The 23,208-nt window shown below is 38.6% G+C and overlaps 1 protein-coding gene across 1 annotated transcript; it reads left to right on the top strand.

The window, feature by feature from the left end:
* The first annotated feature begins 3,520 nt into the window (after positions 1 to 3,520).
* Positions 3,521 to 21,725, top strand: LOC138320784 (glycerophosphocholine cholinephosphodiesterase ENPP6-like). Its single transcript, XM_069263997.1, has 7 exons — positions 3,521 to 4,301; positions 5,422 to 5,570; positions 8,330 to 8,501; positions 12,157 to 12,452; positions 17,728 to 17,871; positions 18,396 to 18,507; positions 18,998 to 21,725. The coding sequence occupies exons 1-7, from the start codon at positions 4,040 to 4,042 to the stop codon at positions 19,216 to 19,218; spliced, it is 1,356 nt and encodes a 451-aa protein (XP_069120098.1). The 5' UTR covers positions 3,521 to 4,039; the 3' UTR covers positions 19,219 to 21,725.
* The last annotated feature ends 1,483 nt before the right edge of the window (positions 21,726 to 23,208 follow it).

Consider the following 23,208-nt stretch of genomic DNA (forward strand, 5'->3'; position numbering starts at 1 on the left):
AAAATGGCTCAATTATTTTTTTAGATCAGCAAAAGGCATTTGATAGAATGGAATGGGAATGGGTCATGCATTGCTTGAAAAAATTTAATTTTGGGAACACTTTCTGTGGATGGATATATATGCTTCTAAAAAATTCGAAAACTTGCATTGAAACAAATGGATTTATTTCAAAATATTTCGATATTTCAAGATCTGCACGACAGGGCTGCCCAATTGCCCCGCTCTTGTATATAATTCAAGCCGAACCTCTTGCCTGTGCAATTAGAGCCAATCAAAATATAAAAGGTGTTAAGCTACCAAGCCATGAAAATAGAGAAGCAAAAATTACCATGTTTGCAGATGATACACAACTTTATAATGAAAATGACCAATCCATCACACATGCCTTTGAAATTTTGAAATTATATGAAAAGGCGTCTGGTGCAAAAATAAACTACGAAAAAAACTGAAGGTTTATACATTGGGGCTTCCAGAAATAAAAATCCAACTTTTGACTTAATTAAATGGACTAAAACAAATGTCAAAACTCTGGGAGTCCATCACGGGTATGATATTGATGATGATAAAATATGGAGAACAAAAATTACAAAACTAGAAAATTGTATACATATCTGGAAGACAAGAAATCTTACATTCAAAGGAAAAATACTTATTATCAAAACCTTTATAATATCTATGATAGGATATGAAATTGAAGCTCGAGGAATTCCCCAGAAATATGTACAAGAATTGAACAGCCTCATTTGGAACTTTCTGTGGGATTGGAAAACACATCAATTAGATAGAAAGATATGTTGTAGTAATATAGAGTATGGAGGTATGGGAATGATAGACATTGAAACCTTCATACAGTGTAAACAGTTAAAAACAATTTTCAAAATACTCCATTCAAATATGGATAAATGGAGTATTATTGGTAAACATTTTTTAAGAAAATTGGACGAGTTTGGTTATGAATACTTTCTGTGCTCCTGCTCAGATCTAAAAGGCATAATCAATGAACAAACAATTTCTAAATTTTTATTTAAACTGTCTAAAGGCATGGTCCAAATTTTTAAGTCAAGTACAAATACAGGTATACAGTAAAACTGATGTACTTAACCAAAATCTCTTTGGTAATATTCATATTCAATATCAGGGTAAACCGCTTTACTTCACTTCTTTTCTAAAAAGTGGCATGAAAAATGTTTCAGATATTTGGGATATTGAAAATAATGATTTCATAGTAAGTGAGAGACTTTTCGAAAAACTTGTATCTAGGAGAAACTGGATAGCTGAGTATGCTCAGATAAAAAAATCAATTCCAAAATTTTTTATTAGAATTCTAAAAGAAGATAACCAAGAGATTGTAGATACTCAAGCATCAAATCCCAAACAAGTTATATCCATTAACAACAATTTTGAACTGCTACTTAGACAGAAATGTAACACTAAAACAATGAATTCAAAAGATTTGAAATCCAACTGGTACAACAGGTCCTGTTACAAAACAATAGACCAAAAGCAGAATCTAAATGGGAAACTGAATTTCAAAGAACATTTAATTGGAAAATAATTTGGACAAACAGTTTAGGTAAAATGACAGCAACAAACAACAAGATAAAAGAATTTAACTGGAAATGTTTGCACAAAATTATATACACTGAATATAAATTAAGAATCATGAACAGATCCAATGGTAAATGTCACATGTGTAATAACCAGATAGAAACACAAAGTCACATGTTCTACCACTGCCCGTTCGCAACACAGTTATTTCAGTTAATATGTGATTTATTAGCAAATTTGATCGACACACGCACGTTTAGAAGACAAGGACATTTTGATTGGTGTAGACGACGATGAAAATCCGTTTGTCAGTACAATAACTTTCACTTTTAAATGGGTCATATGGAAAGTTAGAAATATAATTAAATATCAAAACAAACGACAGACACCCTTATCAGCCTTCAAAATATTTAAAGCGGTCCTATCAGAAAACCTTCACTTATTTTTACAAGTTAATAATAGAGTGCACTTGACTGGAACCAAAATTTCAACCCTCCTAGAAAAATACTCCGAACTCAAAAACATTCTGACATAATCAGCTGATAATTATGTAACACTGCCTATAGTTTCCAATTTTTCTAATTTTTCATAATCACAGACAATCAAAATACTTTGACGAATGTGTAATATGTAAGACATGATAATATGATACAAATGTGGATATATTTACCATTTTATTCAGCGTTAGTATAATCCAGGACCTCGTGTTTTTGAACCGGATGTTATGTGGTACTACCTAATAAGTTTTGCTATGGATCCGGAAAGGTGTATTATATCCGGATTTTCTATCAATGTACTTTTTTCTCTGACCGTCTTCTACTTACTTACTTACTTACCAAAATAATATCAATATAATATACTAAGTAATTACAAAAGGCCTGGTCAATTGTACAGATAGCCAGATCGATGTGGCTAGAGTTGATATGACCAACACGGAAATTTGGCTCTCTGTGCAATTGATCAGGCTCCGCGCGCCTTCGCCTGCTTTCGTTATATGCTTACATTACTTATCAGCATCCATGATGGATGAATTGTATTTATTTCTTTACTTATCAATATTTGAAAAATATGTAAATAAAATAATAATCGTTCAACCACTATGATGAAACGAGAATATTAAGTGAGCAAATTAAACTAATCAATTATATTATTTGATGAATGAGTGATTATTTTCAAATGTTACAAAAGGTATTTAGATGTAGATAATAAATGTGTACAATATGTATGTATGTATGTATGTATGTATGTATGTGTGTGTGTGTGTGTGTGTGTGTGTGTGTGTGTGTGTGTGATGGTGTGTGTGTGTAGGTATGTAAGTATGTATGTGAGTGTGTGTGTGTGTATTTGTGTATGTATGTATGTATGTATGTATGTATGTATGTATGTATGTATGTATGTATGTATGTATGTATGTATGTATGTATGTATGTATGTATGTATGTATGTATGTATGTATGTATGTATGTATGTATGTATGTATGTATGTATGTATGTATGTATGTATGTATGTATGTATGTATGTATGTATGTATGTATGTATGTATGTATGTATGTATGTATGTATGTATGTATGTATGTATGTATGTATGTATGTATGTATGTGTGTATATTGCATGAATCGGTATTTTTATGAAAATGAAAAGAATAAAAGAAAATGCTCAAAAAATTAATATTCTCAACTCTGAGTGGGAAAAAAAAAAAAAAAAAAAAAAAAAAAAAAAAACTAGTGTGTTTGTGGAAAATGAAAATGATCGTACAAAGGTAGACAACTCAAAATGGTCGTCTCATTTCTTGATTTATAACGGATATATCTAAATTTCCAACGATTTGAAATAATTCATTGTAGGATTCCTTTTTTTTTAGTTATTACGATTGATAATAATAATATAATAATTTATTTAGAATTATACAGTACCTAATACATAAATTATACAATAAAAAATTATTTTATGTTAAAAAAAAAAAAAAAAAAAAAAAGTTGGGTTTCTTTAATTTTTTTCTCTCTACAATTTAGTTCAAAAAGAAAAACGGATGTGGCGCATGCGTACTGAATTAATGCAAACTTAGTGCCAAAGCCACAACCAATTGAAATTAAGTTTTAAAAATGGTTGTTTTGGGCATGTGCGATAATTAGTACAAAGATACTCTCTCCTTTTGTAAAACATAATTTTTCAGCAAGTGGATATGGTATAAAAAATTATTTTGCTGAAATTAATCGAAACTCGAATGGACAGTTACGTACGTGTGAACCTGTTAATTGGATATACAAGGCGACCCGTGCCCCCGGGACGTTCGGACAATTTACTCCGTGGTGCTACAAACTAGAAGCAGGAAGTCTCCTTTAGGGCAATCACTATCTATATATCTACGTTATATGGTATAGCTAACGTATCAAGTGTCTAACATCGAATAAGCCGAGCGTATGCTACCTGGTTTTTACACTACAAAGCTTGGTGATCCAGTGAGAGATACTACCACACTTTAAGACACAATGCTGGGAAAATTTAATTATTTACCTATGTGTCATCTGCTCCTAATTAGTGCTTTATTTGGGTTTGTCTCAATGCATTCCATTCGTAAGGATAACAAACTTCTGCTGTTTTTGATGGACGGATTCCGGTGGGATTATTTTGATCGAAAGGAACTCAACTTACCTGGTTTCCAAAGAATGATCAGGGAGGGATCAAAGGCGGAGTATCTTGTCCCAGACTTCCCTTCTCTCTCCTACCCTAACTACTACTCTATCATGACAGGTAAGGAGCGATTAAACAGATTCGTATCCACGTTATCAATTATTAAATGTCATCTTCAAATAATTTATCAAATCTAGATTGGGTTAATTACGGATTCATATATCAATGTCCAATTCGGAAAGGAATGTATTCATTTTTATTTATATTCGGAACAAAAAACAAGCTATATGATAACGTAAAAATGATTTCAAAGTAACAAACTCTGAACGGTGGAAACATCGCTATTTCAAACTTTTCATAATTGATGGCTGACATCTGATCGTGTACATGTAAGTTTTAAAATAAATAGAACGAGAAAAAGAACGTATGAAATAATTACAAAGTGATCTTGTATCTACTCGTCAACCGTTCGGATATAGCTCGTAATTTTATTGTTAATGTTAGCTATGTAAGTTTAAATTTGAGTGTCTTCATTTTTTACGTTTACGAATTGACAGTGTATAACAAATATTTCATGACCTTTTCTGCCTCATACATTCATTCATTGTCTGTAAAGGTAAGATGGAGGAGCAGAATAAGATACTATCTCTATAGTGTATATTGTGATTCGTGTTTAAGTTACCTAGTTAGACCAGTATAAATAGCATATTGTTCAGCAGGAGGTCAGTCATCCCCTTGGGACATATTTTATATATTATGATACATTGTGTGTACAAGTGTATATCATTAAGTCTTACAGTTACATCTAGACTAACGTGACTATATGTGTTGTGTAAAGGTGCGTCAGTGTTTGTATTGATGTCATGTTTTCTGTATTAGACTTTGACATTTTTAAACTTTTTTTTTTAATTTTGAAATTTACTTGTTTTAACTTTTAGAATCTATTTGTTTGAAATTTTCATTTTTTTGTTTTAAACCGCGAACCACTCCTTTGTATACTCCAATTATTAATTTGATTGTGATTATTTCAATAAAACATTTTTATGACTAATCAATACATTCTTATTTTCTTAATCTCTAGCATAGATATACGAGAAAATATTAATTTTCTTCTAATTTTGTTGAAAATGACACCAGGTATTTCCCAAGGAAACGTTTAAAATCAAATGTCTGTGAAATAGGACATGTGCATTATCTCGGGAGCTATTCCATTTCCTCTGATATTTGTTGGTTTCTTCAGGTTTACACTGTGAAGATCATGGAATGGTTGGGAACTACATGTTTGATACAAAACACAATGAGTCTTTCCTGATAGGGATTAACAAGGCACAATACCACTCGTATTGGTGGGATGATGGAGAACCTCTGTGGGTCACAGCTGAGAAACAGGTAACTATATATCACTGCTGGTGGGATGATGGAGAACCTCTGTGGGTCACAGCTGAGAAACAGGTAACTATATCACTGCTGGTGGGGTGATGGAGAACCTCTGTGAGTCACAGCTGAGAAACAGGGAACTATATCACTGCTAGTGGGATGATGGAGAACCCCTGTGGGTCACAGCTGAGAAACAGGTAACTATATATCAGTGCTGGTGGGTGATGGGGAACCTCTGTGGGTCACAGCTGAGAAACAGGTTATTATATCACTGCTAGTGGGATGATGGAGAACCTCTGTGGGTCACAGCTGAGAAACAGGTAACTATATCACTGCTGGTGGGTGATGGGGAACCTCTGTAGGTCACAGCTGAGAAACAGGTAACTATATCACTGCTGGTTGGATGATGGAGAACCTCTGTGGGTCACAGCTGAGAAACAGGTAACTATATATCACTGCTGGTGGGATGATGGAGAACCTCTGTGGGTCACAGCTGAGAAACAGGTAACTATATCATTGCTGGTGGGGTGATGGAGAATCTCTGTGGGTCACAGCTGAGAAACAGGGAACTATATCACTGCCAGTTGGAGGATGGAGAACCTATGTGGGTCACAGCTGAGAAACAGGTTACTATATCACTGTTAGTGAAATGATGGAGAACATCTGTGGGTCACAGCTGAGAAACAGTTTAATATATCACTGCTAGCGGGATGATGGAGAACCTCTGTGGGTCACAGCTGAGAAACAGGTAACTATATCACTGCCAGTTGGAGGATGGAGAGCCTATGTGGGTCACAGCTGAGAAACAGGTTACTATATCACTGTTAGTGAAATGATGGAGAACCTCTGTGGGTCACAGCTGAGAAACAGTTTAATATATCACTGCTAGCGGGATGATGGAGAACCTCTGTGGGTCACAGCTGAGAAACAGGTAACTATATCACTGCTGGTGGGTGATGGGGAACCTCTGTGGGTCACAGCTGAGAAACAGGTAACTATATATCACTGCTGGTTGGATGATGGAGAACCTCTGTGGGTCACAGCTGAGAAACAGGTAACTATATATCACTGCTCATGGGATGATGGAGAACCTCTGTGGGTCACAGCTGAGAAACAGGTAACTATATCATTGCTGGTGGGGTGATGGAGAACCTCTGTGGGTCACAGCTGAGAAACAGGGAACTATATCACTGCCAGTTGGATGATGGAGAACCTATGTGGGTCACAGCTGAGAAACAGGTAACTATATATCACTGCTGGTGGGATGATGGAGAACCTCTGTGGGTCACAGCTGAGAAACAGTTTAATATATCACTGCTAGCGGGATGATGGAGAACCTCTGTGGGTCACAGCTGAGAAACAGGTAACTATATCACTGCTGGTGGGTGATGGGGAACCTCTGTGGGTCACAGCTGAGAAACAGGTAACTATATCACTGCTGGTTGGATGATAGAGAACCTCTGTGGGTCACAGCTGAGAAACAGGTAACTATATATCACTGCTCATGGGATGATGGAGAACCTCTGTGGGTCACAGCTGAGAAACAGGTAACTATATCATTGCTGGTGGGGTGATGGAGAACCTCTGTGGGTCACAGCTGAGAAACAGGGAACTATATCACTGCCAGTTGGATGATGGAGAACCTATGTGGGTCACAGCTGAGAAACAGGTAACTATATATCACTGCTGGTGGGATGATGGAGAACCTCTGTGGGTCACAGCTGAGAAACAGGTAACTATATCATTGCTGGTGGGGTGATGGAGAACCTCTGTGGGTCACAGCTGAGAAACAGGAAACTATATCACTGCCAGTTGGATGATGGAGAACCTTTGTGGGTCACAGCTGAGAAACAGGAAACTATATCACTGTTAGTGATGGAGAACCTCTGTGGGTCACAGCTGAGAAACAGGTAACTATATATCACTGCTGGTGGGATGATGGAGAACCTCTGTGGGTCACAGCTGAGAATCAGGTAACTATATCATTGCTGGTGGGGTGATGGAGAACCTCTGTGGGTCACAGCTGAGAAACAGGAAACTATATCACTGCCAGTTGGATGATGGAGAACCTATGTGGGTCACAGCTGAGAAACAGGTTACTATATCACTGTTAGTGATGGAGAACCTCTGTGGGTCACAGCTGAGAAACAGGTAACTATATCACTGCTGGTGGGTGATGGAGAACCTCTGTGGGACACAGCTGAGAAACAGGTAACTATATCACTGCTGGTGGGTGATGGAGAACCTCTGTAGGTCACAGCTGAGAAACAGGGAACTATATCACTGCCAGTTGGATGATGGAGAACCTCTGTGGGTCACAGCTGAGAAACAGATTACTATATCACTGTTAGTGAAATGATGGAGAACCCCTGTGGGTCACAGCTGAGAAACAGGTACTATATCACTGCTAGCGGGATAATGGAGAACCTCTGTGGGTCACAGCTGAGAAACAGGTAACTATATCACTGCTGGTGGGTGATGGAGAACCTCTGTGGGTCACAGCTGAGAAACAGGTATCTATATCACTGCTGGTGGGTGATGGGGAACCTCTGTGGGTCACAGCTGAGAAACAGGTAACTATATCACTGCTGGTGGGTGATGGAGTGTCTCGTGACAATGTGATATGGGATTTATCAAACTCGTTTAATAATCTGATAAGCCACTCTCCTTAACGCTCATGGCATATCGTTTGATAAATTTCATATCACATAGCCACTCATGTAAGATCTTCTATTTCGAAATCATTCGGTAGCAATTGAAATGTATTTCAGGGAAAGCGGACGTATTTCTACCACTGGCCAGGTTGTGAGGTTACCATTCGTGGCGTAAAGCCTACCTACTGTCTGAAATACCCGATACTGGGCTACCCCAAACTGAAGGACATGCAGAATGCTATATCAGAGGGTTTGGAACTCTTCTCCAATGGATCTGCAGAAGTCGTAGGTCTGTTACAATGTATCATAACAAACTATCAAATGTCGTAGGTCTGTTACAATGAATCTTAAAAAACTATCAACTGTCGTAGGTATGTTACAATGTATCGTAACAAACTGTCAAATGTCGTAGGTCTGTTATGATATATCATAAAAAACAGTCAAATGTCGTACATTTGTAGGTCTTTTACAATGTATCACAGGAAACTATCAAAGGTCGTAGAACTGTAACAATGTATCATTACAAACCATGAAATATCGTAGTTCTGTAACAATGCGTATCACAGGAAACTATCAAATATCGTAGGTCTATTACAATGTATCATAACAAACTGTCAAATGTCGTAGGTCTATTACAATGTATCATAACAAACTATCAAATGTCATAGGTCTGTTACAAGGTATGACAGGAAAAACAAATGTCGTAGGTCTGTTATAATGTATCACTACAAATCAACAAATGTCGGAGGTCTGTTACAATGTATCACTACAAATCAACAAATGTCGGAGGTCTGTTACAATTTATCTCACGGAACCATCAAATGTCATAGGTCTGTTATAATGTATCATAAAAAACTATCAAATGTCGTAGGTATGTTACAATGCATCACAGGAAAACTATCAAATGTCGTAGGTATGTTACAAGGTATAACAGGAAAAAACAAATGTCGTAGTTCTGTTAGAATGTATCATAGGAACTAGCAAATGTCGTAGGTCTGTTACAATGTATCATGAAAAACTGTCAAATGTCGTAGGTCTGTTACAATGTGTATCACAGAAAACTATCAAATGTTGTAGGTCTGGTACAATGTATCACACGAAACTATCAAATATCGTAGATCTGGTACAAAGTATCACAGGAAACTATCAAATGTCGTAGTTCTAATAGAATGTTTCATAAAAACTGTCAAATGTCGTAGGTCTGTTACAATGTATAAAAAAAAACTGTAAAATGTCGTAGGTCTGTTACAATGTATCACAGACAGCTATCAAATGTCGTAGATATGTTACAATGTATCATAGAAACTAGCAAATGTCGTAGGTCTGTTACAATATATCATGAAAAACTGTCAAATGTCGTAGGTAGGTCTGTTACAATGTATCATTACAATAATCAAATGTCGTAGGTCTGTTACTATGTATCACACGAAACTATCAAATGTCGTAGGACTGTTACAAATTTAACATACCAAACTATCAAATGTCGTAGGTATGTTACAATGTATCACATGAAACTATCAAATGTCGTAGGTCTGTTACAATTTATCATAACAAACGATGAAATGTCGTAGGTCTGTTATAATTTATCATAACAAACTATCAAATGTCGTAGGTCTGTTACAAATTTAACATACCAAACTATCAAATGTCTTAGGTCTGTTACAATACATTACAGGAAACTATCAAATGTAGTAGGTCTGTTCTGTGACAATTTATCATAACAAACTATCAAAGGTCGTAGGTCTGTTATAATACATTACAGGAAACTATCAAATGTCGTAGGTCTGTTCTGTTACAATTTATCATAACAAACTATCAAATGTAGTAGGTCTGTTCTGTTACAATTTATCATAACAAACTATCAAATGTAGTAGGTCTGTTACAAATTTAACATACCAAACTATCAAATGTCGTAGGTCTGTTACAATACATTACAGAAAACTATCAAATGTCGTAGGTCTGTTCTGTTACAATTTATCATAACAAACTATCAAATGTCGTAGGTCTGTTTCAATACATTACAGGAAACTATCAAATGTCGTAGGTCTGTTCAGTTACAATTTATCATAACAAACTATCAAATGTCGTAGGTCTGTTACAATACATTACAGGAAACTATCAAATGTCGTAGGTCTGTTCAGTTACAATTTATCATAACAAACTATCAAATGTCGTAGGTCTGTTACAATACATTACAGGAAACTATCAAATGTCGTAGGTCTGTTCTGTTACAATTTATCATAACAAACTAACAAATGTCGTAGGTCTGTTACAAATTTAACATACCAAACTATCAAATGTCGTAGGTCTGTTACAATACATTACAGAAAACTATCAAATGTCATAGGTAGGTCTGTTACAATGTATCAAAGGCAACTATCAAATGTCGTAGGTAGGTCTGTTACAATGTATCAAAGGCAACTATCAAATGTCGTAGGTAGGTCTGTTACAATGTATTAAAGGCAACTATCAAATGTCGTAGGTAGGTCTGTTACAATGTATCAAAAGCAACTATCAAATGTCGTAGGTAGGTCTGTTAGAATGTATCAAAAGCAACTATCAAATGTCGTAGGTAGGTCTGTTACAATGTATTAAAGACAACTATCAAATGTCGTAGGTAGGTCTGTTACAATGTATTAAAGACAAATATCAAATGTCGTAGGTAGGTCTGTTACAATGTATTAAAGGCGACTATCAAATGTCGTAGGTAGGTTTGTTACAATGAATTAAAGACAACTATCAAATGTCGTAGGTAGGTCTGTTACAATGTATTAAAGACAACTATCAAATGTCGTAGGTAGGTCTGTTACAATATATTAAAGGCAACTATCAAATGTCGTAGGTAGGTCTGTTACAATGTATTAAAGACAACTATCAAATGTCGTAGGTAGGCCTGTTACAATGTATTAAAGACAACTATCAAATGTCGTAGGTAGGTCTGTTAGAATGTATTAAAGGCAACTATCAAATGTCGTAGGTAGGTCTGTTACAATGTATTAAAGACAACTATCAAATGTCGTAGGTAGGTCTGTTACAATGTATTAAAGACAACTATCAAATGTCGTAGGTAGGTCTGTTACAATGTATCAAAGGCAACTATCAAATGTCGTAGGTAGGTCTGTTACAATGTATTAAAGGCAACTATCAAATGTCGTAGGTAGGTCTGTTACAATGTATCAAAAGCAACTATCAAATGTCGTAGGTAGGTCTGTTACAATGTATCAAAAGCAACTATCAAATGTCGTAGGTAGGTCTGTTACAATGTATTAAAGACAACTATCAAATGTCGTAGGTAGGTCTGTTACAATGTATCAAAAGCAACTATCAAATAAAGAAATTTTGGTGTTAGTTCTCCTCTCCCCAAATATTAGTATCTTGTGATATCTACAAACTAAAATAATGCTATTTATTAACGCTTCCTACACATGGTTTTTTACATTTATTATTTTCTTTACATTTATTTTGCAGTTCACTTTATTTACGCTTTCTTTATCAGCCAAAGACAACAACAACATTGACAATCAATCCTTTATTGAAAGCGTCATTTCATTCTAAGTTTTTTCCCCAAAGTTCCTTTCCCCAGTGTTCTTTGTATTTTGACTAGCTACCTCATCCATCTGTTTCCCGTTGCTTACTTGTTTTACACTAATACAAGTTATACAAGTAATTACTAAAAATATGCAACCCATATGACACCGTAAATTAGGATAATTTGGATGTGTACATATCTTGGCTAATTGGCATGAAGTTATTTTAAAATGAATTGTGTGAAAAGGTGTACGTATGTAGCTACAATAGGCGCATGACAACGCTAAATCTAAATACGTCAAAATTTACGATACAAATTTGTATATTTAAATAATTATTTATGCAAGACAAGCACACTTTCTTTAGCATATAAATGTACCGACTGGCAATGGCATATGTTGTTATCCTTTGGACAGGTATATACGTTGAACTGCCTGACAAATACGGACACAAATATGGACCTTCATCACAACAACTCAATCAGAAATTGGAGGAAATCGACGCAGAGATGGGAAAGTTATTGGACGAGCTTGAGACGCGTCACCTGAGAGATGAGGTCAATGTGATGATCTTCTCCGACCATGGGATGACCGAAGTGAGTCCGAACAGAGTTATTAACATCACAGACTACATAGACACAGATGATCTCCGGGTAGTACTAGATGCAGGGGCGAACGTTTATATATGGCCCAATCCTGGAAAACTGGATAAGGTAAGATATGATATTTCACTTAATATTATATGTATCTATTAGGTATAGTACATAGCCGAATCACAAAGAACAGTCCATACGAGAATATCCAAAAAGCTTCATGAAAAGGTTTCAGCTATGTTTACTTCACATCCTTCTGTGGTCGTCGATTAAAAAGCAGACAATTCTCAAGAGGAATCCCGTCCTCGATCCTCAGGACACATAATCGCTATCCCATCCTCGATCCCCTGAACACACTATCGCTATATCATCCTCGATCCCCTGAACACACTATCGCTATATCATCCTCGATCCCCGGGACACACTTTCGCTATCCCTTAATTCTCAGGACACACTATTGCTATCCTATCCTCAGTCCCCAGGACACACGATCGCTATATCATCCTCGATCCTCAGGGTACTCTATCGCTACCCCATCCTCGATCCCTAGGACACACTATCGCTATTCCGTCCTCGATCATCAGGACACACTATCGCTATCCCATCCTCGATCCCCAGAACACATTATCGCTACCCCATCCTCGATCCCCAGGACACACTATCGCTATCCCATCCTCGATCCCCAGGACACACTATCGCTATCCCATCCTCGATCCCCAGGACACACTATCGCTATCCCATCCTCGATCCCCAGGACACACTATCGCTATCCCATCCTCGATCCCCAGGACACACTATTGCTATCCCATCCTCGATCCCCAGGACACACTATCGCTATCCCATCCTCGATCCCCAGGACACACTATCGCTACTCTCATCCAGGACACACATGCTATCATCCTCGATCCCCAGGACACACTATCGCTATCCCATCCTCGATCCCCAGGACACACTATCGCTACCCATCCTCGATCCCCAGGACACACTATGCTATCATCCCAGGACACACTATCGCTATCCCATCCTCGATCCCCAGGACACACTATCGCTATCCCATCCTCGATCCCCAGGACACACTATCGCTATCCCATCCTCGATCCCCAGGACACACTATCGCTATCCCATCCTCGATCCCCACGGCACACTCTATCGCTATCCCATCCTCGATCCCCACGACACACTATCGATATCCCATCCTCGATCCCAAGGACACATTATCGCTATCCCATCCTCGATCCCCAGGACACACTATCGCTATCACATCCTCGATCCCCAGGACACACTATTGCTATCCCATCCTCGATCCCCTGAACACATTATCACTATATAATCCTCGATCCCCAGGACACACTTTCGCTATCCCTTGATCCTCAGGACACACTATCGCTATCCCATCCTCGATCCCCTGAACACACTATCGCTATATCATCCTCGATCCCCGGGACACACTTTCGCTATCCCTTGATCCTCAGGACACACTATTGCTATCCTATCCTCAGTCCCCAGGACACACGATCGCTATATCATCCTCGATCCTCAGGACACACTAATGCTATCCCATCCTCAGTCCCCAGGAGACATTATCGCTATCCCATCCTCGATCCCCAGAACACATTATCGCTATCACATCCTCCATCCCCAGGAAACACTATTGCTACCCCATCCTCGATCCCCAGGGTACTCTATCGCTATCCCATCCTCGATCCCCACGACACACTATCGCTATCACATCCTCGATCCCCAGGACACACTATTGCTATACCATCCTCGATCCCCAGGGTACTCTATCGCTATCCCATCCTCGATCCCCACGACACACTATCGATATCCCATCTTCGATCCCAAGGACATTATCGCTATACCATCCTCGATCCCCAGGCACACATTATCGCTATCCCATCCTCGATCCCCAGGACACACTATCGCTATCCCATCCTCGATCCCCAGGACACACTATCGCTATCCCATCCTCGATCCCCAGGACACACTATCGCTATCCCATCCTCGATCCCCAGGACACACTATCGCTATTCCATCCTCGATCCCCAGGACACATTATCGCTATCCCATCCTCGATCCCCAGGACACACTATCGCTATTCCATCCTCGATCCCCAGGACACATTATCGCTATCCCATCCTCGATCCCCACGACACACTATCGCTATCACATCCTCGATCCCCAGGACACACTATTGCTATACCATCCTCGATCCCCAGGGTACTCTATCGCTATCCCATCCTCGATCCCCACGACACACTATCGATATCCCATCTTCGATCCCAAGGACATTATCGCTATACCATCCTCGATCCCCAGGACACATTATCGCTATCCCATCCTCGATCCCCAGGACACACTATCGCTATCCCATCCTCGATCCCCAGGACACACTATCGCTATCCCATCCTCGATCCCCAGGACACACTATCGCTATCCCATCCTCGATCCCCAGGACACACTATCGCTATCCCATCCTCGATCCCTAGGACACACTATCACAATCCCATCCTCGATCCCCAGGACACACTATTGCTATCCCATCATCGATCCCCAGAACACATTATCGCTATCACATCCTCGATCCCTAGGACACACTATCACAATCCCATCCTCGATCCCCAGTACACACTATTGCTATCCCATCCTCAGTCCCCAGGAAACAACTATCGCTATCCTATCCTCGATCCCAAAGACACACTATCGCTATCCCATCCTCGATCCCCAGAACACACTATCGCTATCCCATCCTCGATCCCAAGGACACACTATCGCTACCCCGTCCTCGATCCTCAGGACACACTATCGCTATTCCATCCTCGATCCCAAGGACACACTATCGCTATCCCATCCTCAATCCTTAGGGCACACTATCGCTATCCCATTCTCGATCCCCAGGACACACTATCGCTATCCCATCCTCGATCCACAGGACACACTATCGCTATCCCATCCTCGATCCCCAGGACACACTATCGTTATCCTATCCTCGATCCCCAGGACACACTATTGCTATCCCATCCTCGATTCCCAGTACACACTATTGCTATCCCATCCTCGATCCCCAGAACACACTATCGCTATCCCATCCTCGATCCCTAGGGAACATTATCGCTATCCCATCCTCGATCCCCAGGACACACTATTGCTATCCAATCCTCGATCCCCAGAACACGCTATCGCTATCCCATCCTCGATTCCCAGGACACACTATCGCTATCCCATCCTCAGTCCCCAGGACACACTATCGCTATCCCATCCTCGATCCCCAGGACACACTATTGCTATCCCATCCTCGATCCCCAGGACACACTATTGCTATCCAATCCTCAGTCCCCAGGACACACTATTGCTATTCCATCCTCGATCCCCAGGAAACACTATCGCTATCCCATCCTCGATCCCCAGGACACACTATCGCTATCCCATCCTCGATTCCCTGGACACACTTTCGCTATCCTTTCCTCGATCCCCAGGACACACTATCACTATCCCATCCTCGATCCACAGGACACACTATCGCTATCCCATCCTCGATCCCCAGGACACAATATCGCTATCCCCTCTTCGATCCCCAGAACACACAATTGCTATCCTATCCTTGATCCCCAGGACACATTATCGCTATCCCATCCTAAATCCAAAGGACACACTATCGCTACCCCATCCTCGATCCCCAGGACACACTATCTTTATGCCATCCTCGATCCGCAAGACACACTATCGCTATCCCATCCTCGATCCCCAGGACACACTATCGTTATGCCATCCTCGATTCTCAGGACACATTATCGGTATCCCATCCTCGATCCCCAGGACACACTATCGCTATCCCATCCTCGATGATGCAGGGCACACTATCGCTATCCCATCCTCTATGCCCAGGACACACTATCTCTATCACATCCTCGATCCTCAGGACACATTATCGCTATCCCATCCTCGATCCCCAGGACACACTATCGCTATCCCATCCTCGATCCCCAGGACACACTATCGCTATCCCATCCTCGATCCTCAGGACACACTATCGCTATCCCATCCTCGATCCCCAGGACACATTATCGCTATCCCATCCTCAATCCCCAGGACACATTATCGCTATCCTATCCTCGATCCCCAGGACACACTATCGCTATCCCATCCTCGATCCCCAGGACACACATCGCTATCGCTATCCCATCCTCGATCCCCAGGACACACTATCGCTATCGCTATCCCATCCTCCATCCCCAGGAAACACTATCGCTATCCCTTCCTCGATCCCCAGGACACACTATCGCTATCCCATCCTCGATCCCCAGGACACACTATCGCTATCCCATCCTCGATCCCCAGGACACACTATCGCTATCGCTATCACATCCTCCATCCCCAGGAAACACTATCGCTATCCCATCCTCGATCCCCAGGACACACTATCGCTATCGCTATCACATCCTCCATCCCCAGGAAACACTATCGCTATCCCTTCCTCAGTCCCCAGGACACACTATTGCTATCCTATCCTCAGTCCCCAGGAAACACTATCGCTATCCCATCCTCGATCCCCAGGACACACTATCGCTATCCCATCCTCGATCCCCAGGACACACTATCGCTATCCCATCCTCGATCCCCAGGACACACTATCGCTATCCCATCCTCGATCCCCAGGACACACTATCGCTATCCCATCCTCGATCCCCAGGACACACTATCGCTATCCCATCCTCGATCCCCAGGACACATTATCGCTATCCCATCCTCGATTCCCAGGACACACTATTGCTGTCCCATCCTCGATCCCCAGGAAACACTATCGCTATCCCATCTTCGACCCCTAGGACACACTATCGCTATCCTCGATAATCCAGGATACCACTGACGTAGTATCCACCCCTAGGCTATCTAATATTAAAACTCGAGGCAGTTCAGGATAGAAATTAAAACTGACCAATTACAGGTCTGTATGAAATCAATTTGAAGAATACAGAGATAGCTTTAAAGCAACATGTCAACCACAGTGTTCCGTTACTTAATTTGTTATGATGTACATGAAAGAATAAAATTACTTGTGTCTCCTGAACTGCCTTCAGTTTTACTATGATATAGACCAGGATGGATATGACGTCATTGATAGTAACCCCTGGAGTATCGAGGGTGTCGTCATTCTTCAGGTGAAGGATCTGTGTGCGACACCTTGAATATATAATGACACAAGGTAGTTTGTTATTTGATGCACATTAAAAAGAATTGAATGTAGATATGGCTTAATCAATTTAAAATCTAACGTCGAAAGTTGAGAAGTACTTTTTTTTCTAAATTAAATTGTTATTTGCACATGTTTGTACTATGCCATGCTTGTATGGAGAAATCTAGTTACCAAATTTTGTGATACCTTGATGTCTACCAGGTGTATAACGATCTGGTCGCTATGGACAACCCCCACTTGACCGTCCTGAAGAAGGAAGACATTCCTGACAAATGGTATTACCGTAACCATTATAGGACTTCCCCTATACTACTGGTGGCCGAGAGTGGCTGGTATATTACAACGGTAGGTACAATATTATATGAGTTATCTCCCTTGATACACTAATAATGTATGTTATGACTACCTGATTTATCTTATTTAGGATCGAAATATTATTCTTTCTGAGACATTTAATTACATCGAATGTTCTCTTGAGTTAAGCATTGATGTCACTATTTTTTTAACTTCAGCGGGGTATGAACTAAATTTTGTTTGCAAACTGTGTGTATTCGCGTAGCTACTTGGTAATTTAAAAATAAACGAACGATTCCATTATTTTTTTCCAGTAGATTGTCTTTCTAAATCAATACGCAACGTCGACGTCTTTATTGGGTTTCCGCGCCATTCTCGGCTTTTTTTCTTCATAGTGTATGAAGGAAAAAAAATCTGCAAATCAGAAAGTAGGATTTAGTATGAAAACAAATAAAAATCAATTATTGTATCAATAATATAAGTTTTTTATAGGTTTTATTTCCAATTTATTGTTTTTGCAATCAAGATATCGAAGTATTTTGAACTCAACATTATCATTAAAAATTTCATTTCAGCCATTACTCCCACAATATTATTCGTACTTCGGGTCTGGACCGATGCAGGGAACACATGGATTTGATAATTTTGAGATCGACATGAGGGGTATATTTCTAGCCACGGGACCAGGTAATACACCCGTTTATATAACTCGAGTATAATGTTCTAACGTATTTTTGCCACATGGCTGTTGTCATGAGTAATATTAATCAATTCAAGAAACATTAAAGAAACAACAAAACAAAGCAATTAGTATTGTATGATAGCGAAGTACTGTCACTAAAAAACTCTAGTAACTTTCCAAATTAGGTGTTTCCTCACTCGAGCGTATGAATAAATATGACGGATTTACTTACGTTTATGATATTGTAATCTATTATCTTCATTTTCTGTTATTACATGTTAAGTTTTTACTCCAAGTTTTACTGATCGTGTCATAACCTGTATACGTAAATTATTCTTTTATAATATCATATTTGGCTTTGTCTGATATCTTTTCCTACTGACATGCATACATCGTTATACAGGACTAAGATAGGCTATGTCTGATGTTAAATTTTATTATGATAAACATTATATCTAATTATTTGTTAATATCATTTGTTATTGGTCTTTCCAGATGTCGCCCAGAACGTGGTACTTAAAGGGTTCTCAAACATCCATATCTACCAGGTCATGTGTTACATGCTGGGGATCAATCCCAGTCCAAACGATGGTGAGTGGGGTGCTGTACACGGAATTCTGCCAGAGGATGTTTCATCAGCCACTTCCACTGTAGCTGATTACGTCACCCTGATGGTGGTGATGACGATATCGGCCCTTATAGGGGCCATGCTGTGATAGGGATTCCTTCCCCTGTCACCTCTAAATCAATCTTCTAACAATTAACGTCTCGGGTGATTCTGTATGATAGCGGAATCGGTCTTTGCCAAATAATCATATATTGTATACAACCAAATATATTATTGTTCCTGACTAACAGTATGGAATATCGTTTCACTTCATATTTCTATACCCTTGTGTCTTAACAAGTATGACAAGAGAGCTACTGGGTTTTTCTTCGTTTTGAAAGGGAAAAAAAACTACGTATGGTTTGGGTCATTTTGGTACAAAAGCCTATTAGTATCACTTTGAAAAATTAAATGAAATACTTTTCTCGTTAAACGCGATCATTATCTCGTTGAAACGCAATAAAATTTCTCGTTTTAATGTGTTAGTTATCTAGTTTAATCGCGTTAATTATCTCGTTTAACGCGTTAATTATCTCGATCTCGTTTTAAAGAGATAACTAACACGTTAAAACGGGATACTTAAAGGGACAATTCAGTCTAAGAGAACAAATTTGTATATATATCAGATAAAACAACTTCTAATGGAAATTAGATCAGTCGGTTTTACTGTGATATGCCTGAAACGCCTATGGTGGTGACACGTGTGTGAAATATTTAAACTTGCTCGCTGTCCGCCATTACACACTGTGGTCGAACTTCTTGTATGCCGAACCCTGTCCCTTGCTCGTAAAGTAATGCAACTTATGGCTAGAACTGCTCAAATCGCTCTGACAGTAGTGTGTTTACCTTATTAGGTGAATTGTCTTGCCTAAAAATCATTTTATCACCTTCTGAGTGGTTATGTAGTTCATTTGTTTAACGTGCGTGACTTTGGCTCGGGTATGGGTACAGAGTTAATATTGTACCTGCTTAATCGTATTGATCAACGATTTGATATTTCAACGATATTAATTAAAATACTTAACAATGTTGTGGAATTTGTCAATGTTTTACGTTATATGTTTCATAAGAAATGTAGAACAATACATTTATGCTATAGTTTGCTTATTGGTTATGTAAAAGAATTTGCCTGAGTGAATTGTCTCTTTAAAGATGCTCCACCGCCGACAGAGCATACATGATATTCATCATTTGAACAATAATTAGTGTTTAATCATGTATACATAAGTCTAATTAACAAAAATAATATAAAATAATTTATTTTACCTTTGGGTCATGCGCAATCAGTACTTCATTCCATATAGGATATAGTGCCACGGAATATTTTCGGGATTTCAACGGTGATAATGGTATAAAGTAAGTAACTTTTGTTACTGAAGAAAAATACTAAATCGTCTGCTGCTGTTTTTGATAGTGAAAAAATACCATTTGTCAGCGGTGGAGCATCTTTAACGTGTAACGAAATAAATATCACGTTTTAACGAGAAACTTGTTTCATTATTCAATGTGACACTAACAGGCTTTCGTGTATTTTTGGCTCCCAAAGTTCATTGAATGTGTTATTTAGTTGTTTTTGCGATACACGTATTTAGTTCACCCCTGATTTAATTGTAATGGAACATTTCTAATTTTTGCACCTTTAGTTGTCATGCTTACCATCCGAGATACATGTATACATAAATTCAGCGAAGTTTAAAAGAAAAATTGTCATTTTTGGCGTTTTGATAGCTTTTGTCTAAGAAATTATAGAGCCCAATTTCGAATTGATATTTACCGATAATATTTAGAAGCTAGAAATAGTATGTGATCAATAGTGATATTCTTATCGAGGGTCACACAATTTGATAAAACCGAGGCTTGATCCCAAGGTATAATGTCCGTATCCTTCATATTTAGTAAAATACCCCGTCATTTTGAAATAATATTATATGTATATAGTAATATGTTCTAAGAACGCTGCGATTGTAGGTCATTTCTCCATAAGTGAACCTCAAGTTTTACCGAGTACTAATCCTTTTGTTGATTGCTTAGATAGTTGTGATGAGAGATAACCAAGTTCTACACTCGTAGGTTAAAGTTTAATCAGTAATGCTAAGTTTGCATTTTCCCATAAATATGTGTTTCAGTGCGCATTTATATATGGAACACAAAATGCATAGGAACTTGCAGCTTTATGTGATTAAACAATTAATAAGGCATGCATTCATACCGTTATAAGTTCAATGAAGATATTTATTATTTTATTACTTGTTTATGAGCATGTGAAGTAAATTCACGTATTATGAATATCTTTAATATATTTATTGTATTTTAACACAGAATTAGATAATCGAAAAAGGTTGTCGTAGGAACAACTCTGGTGTTTACTTCAAAAGTGATGGTGTGAGAATGGAAATTATTATTTATCATTGTGTGTTCCTATAGATATTTCTGTTATGTAACTTCATGTATGAAATGTTTGAATCATCAAATAATATACTTTGTACCCACTCAGAGAGTCATTTAGACTTGTATGAAGTATATGGTACATGTATATAAAATAAGTTGTTATTGACTTTGTTTATATGTTATTGTTAGTGTCTTGTATCACTGAATAAAAACATTTTATTCCTGTAACCAGGCTTTTGTTATCAACTTACCTGTATTTGTCTTACTATATGTCTCTATCAAACCCAAGCCAATTTAGGACACCAGTGAGCGAGGCCTAATCTATTGTTTTGACCAGTGTGACGCCAACCTGAATGGCTCTATTAATTGTTTCGTTACTTAACCAAAAACGGCAGACCATTGCCTACTGATTGATACGTGATCCCCTTTTTGACCTTTATAACGATATATTTACCTTTTCACTTCGCTCCGCCTCAACGAAACTAGTATACTCCGATCACTTCATTTCCCACTGACTGGCGTGAGAATACATTTTGACATTGTTTACATTTTGACGTTGTTTTATGCCGCTTCAGCTTTGCATGAACTTTCTGCGATGTGGCCTATCGTTGTACTTTAAGAAACACAGACAGAAATGCTTGACAAAGATAAGATAAGAAATTGTCTGTAGCATATTATTATACAGATATTTTACATGTGTTTCGATGAAACACTGACTTAGGCTCAAGGCCCGGAAAAATACTGAGCATACAATTATATAGGCTAACGAAGGCAGTGAGGTTCACCAATCATCGCAAGTAGACATGATCGAACGCAAATAGTTACGATAATGTGTACTCTAGTTTAGAAGCGATAGATTCCATGAAAATACGCTCAAATAGCAAACAGTCTGATTTCAGTGACATTAAACCTAACGAAACGATTCTGTGAATGTCAAAAACCACGGTATTGGAGGGTCGTTAGAAACTGCCAACATTTCAAATAAATGTTTCTCTACATAATTTATACAGAATTTTGATCCCAAAACTCCAGCGAAGTTCTCAGATTTCAAGAATAACACGGAAGTCTTCTAGTGATTTCGACTAAATCCTACATTTTAACACGTTTTAGTGAGCCCCGGAAGGATTTTGTTATTGGACTGCATCGCATACCATGGACACAGGGGTTGGATTTAACAACAGGTTTAGTTAATAAACATTCAAATGTCAGGTACAAATAATTACCAGACGAAAATACAGCATTTAGTTTAATTATATTTAGATACCAACTGTTCAGCATTTTCACCACAATCGTCATTTTCTTTAAATCCGGACCACTGCTAATTCCAGCAACCGGATTACACATTGACTGCACTGCTAGTACTGCGCAGCAATTTTTGTATTAAATCAACATAATAATGTTTGTATGAGAAGATTTAAGCCATTAATTCTTGTACGTAAAAACAATATTTCAAAATCGTTGCTTTTACTCGTAACAACGCACAAAGAATGAAGTTATTTCCGGAACTACATTTTGTGTGATGAGAACATTTGACTAGCGGCAGTTCCGTAGCTGTACATACATGTACGATTACTTGTACAATGTTGCAAATTTGTATATATCTTATATCGAATATAAATAATTTGATTTTTTTTGAACAGCGGGATTTTTAAAGTGGTTAACGTAAATATAAGGATTGATTATCAATTTTGTTTCTTACATTACATGATTA

Source organism: Argopecten irradians, chromosome 4, assembly GCF_041381155.1.
Source record: "Argopecten irradians isolate NY chromosome 4, Ai_NY, whole genome shotgun sequence".
In the NCBI taxonomy this organism is placed as follows: Eukaryota; Metazoa; Mollusca; class Bivalvia; order Pectinida; family Pectinidae; genus Argopecten; species Argopecten irradians.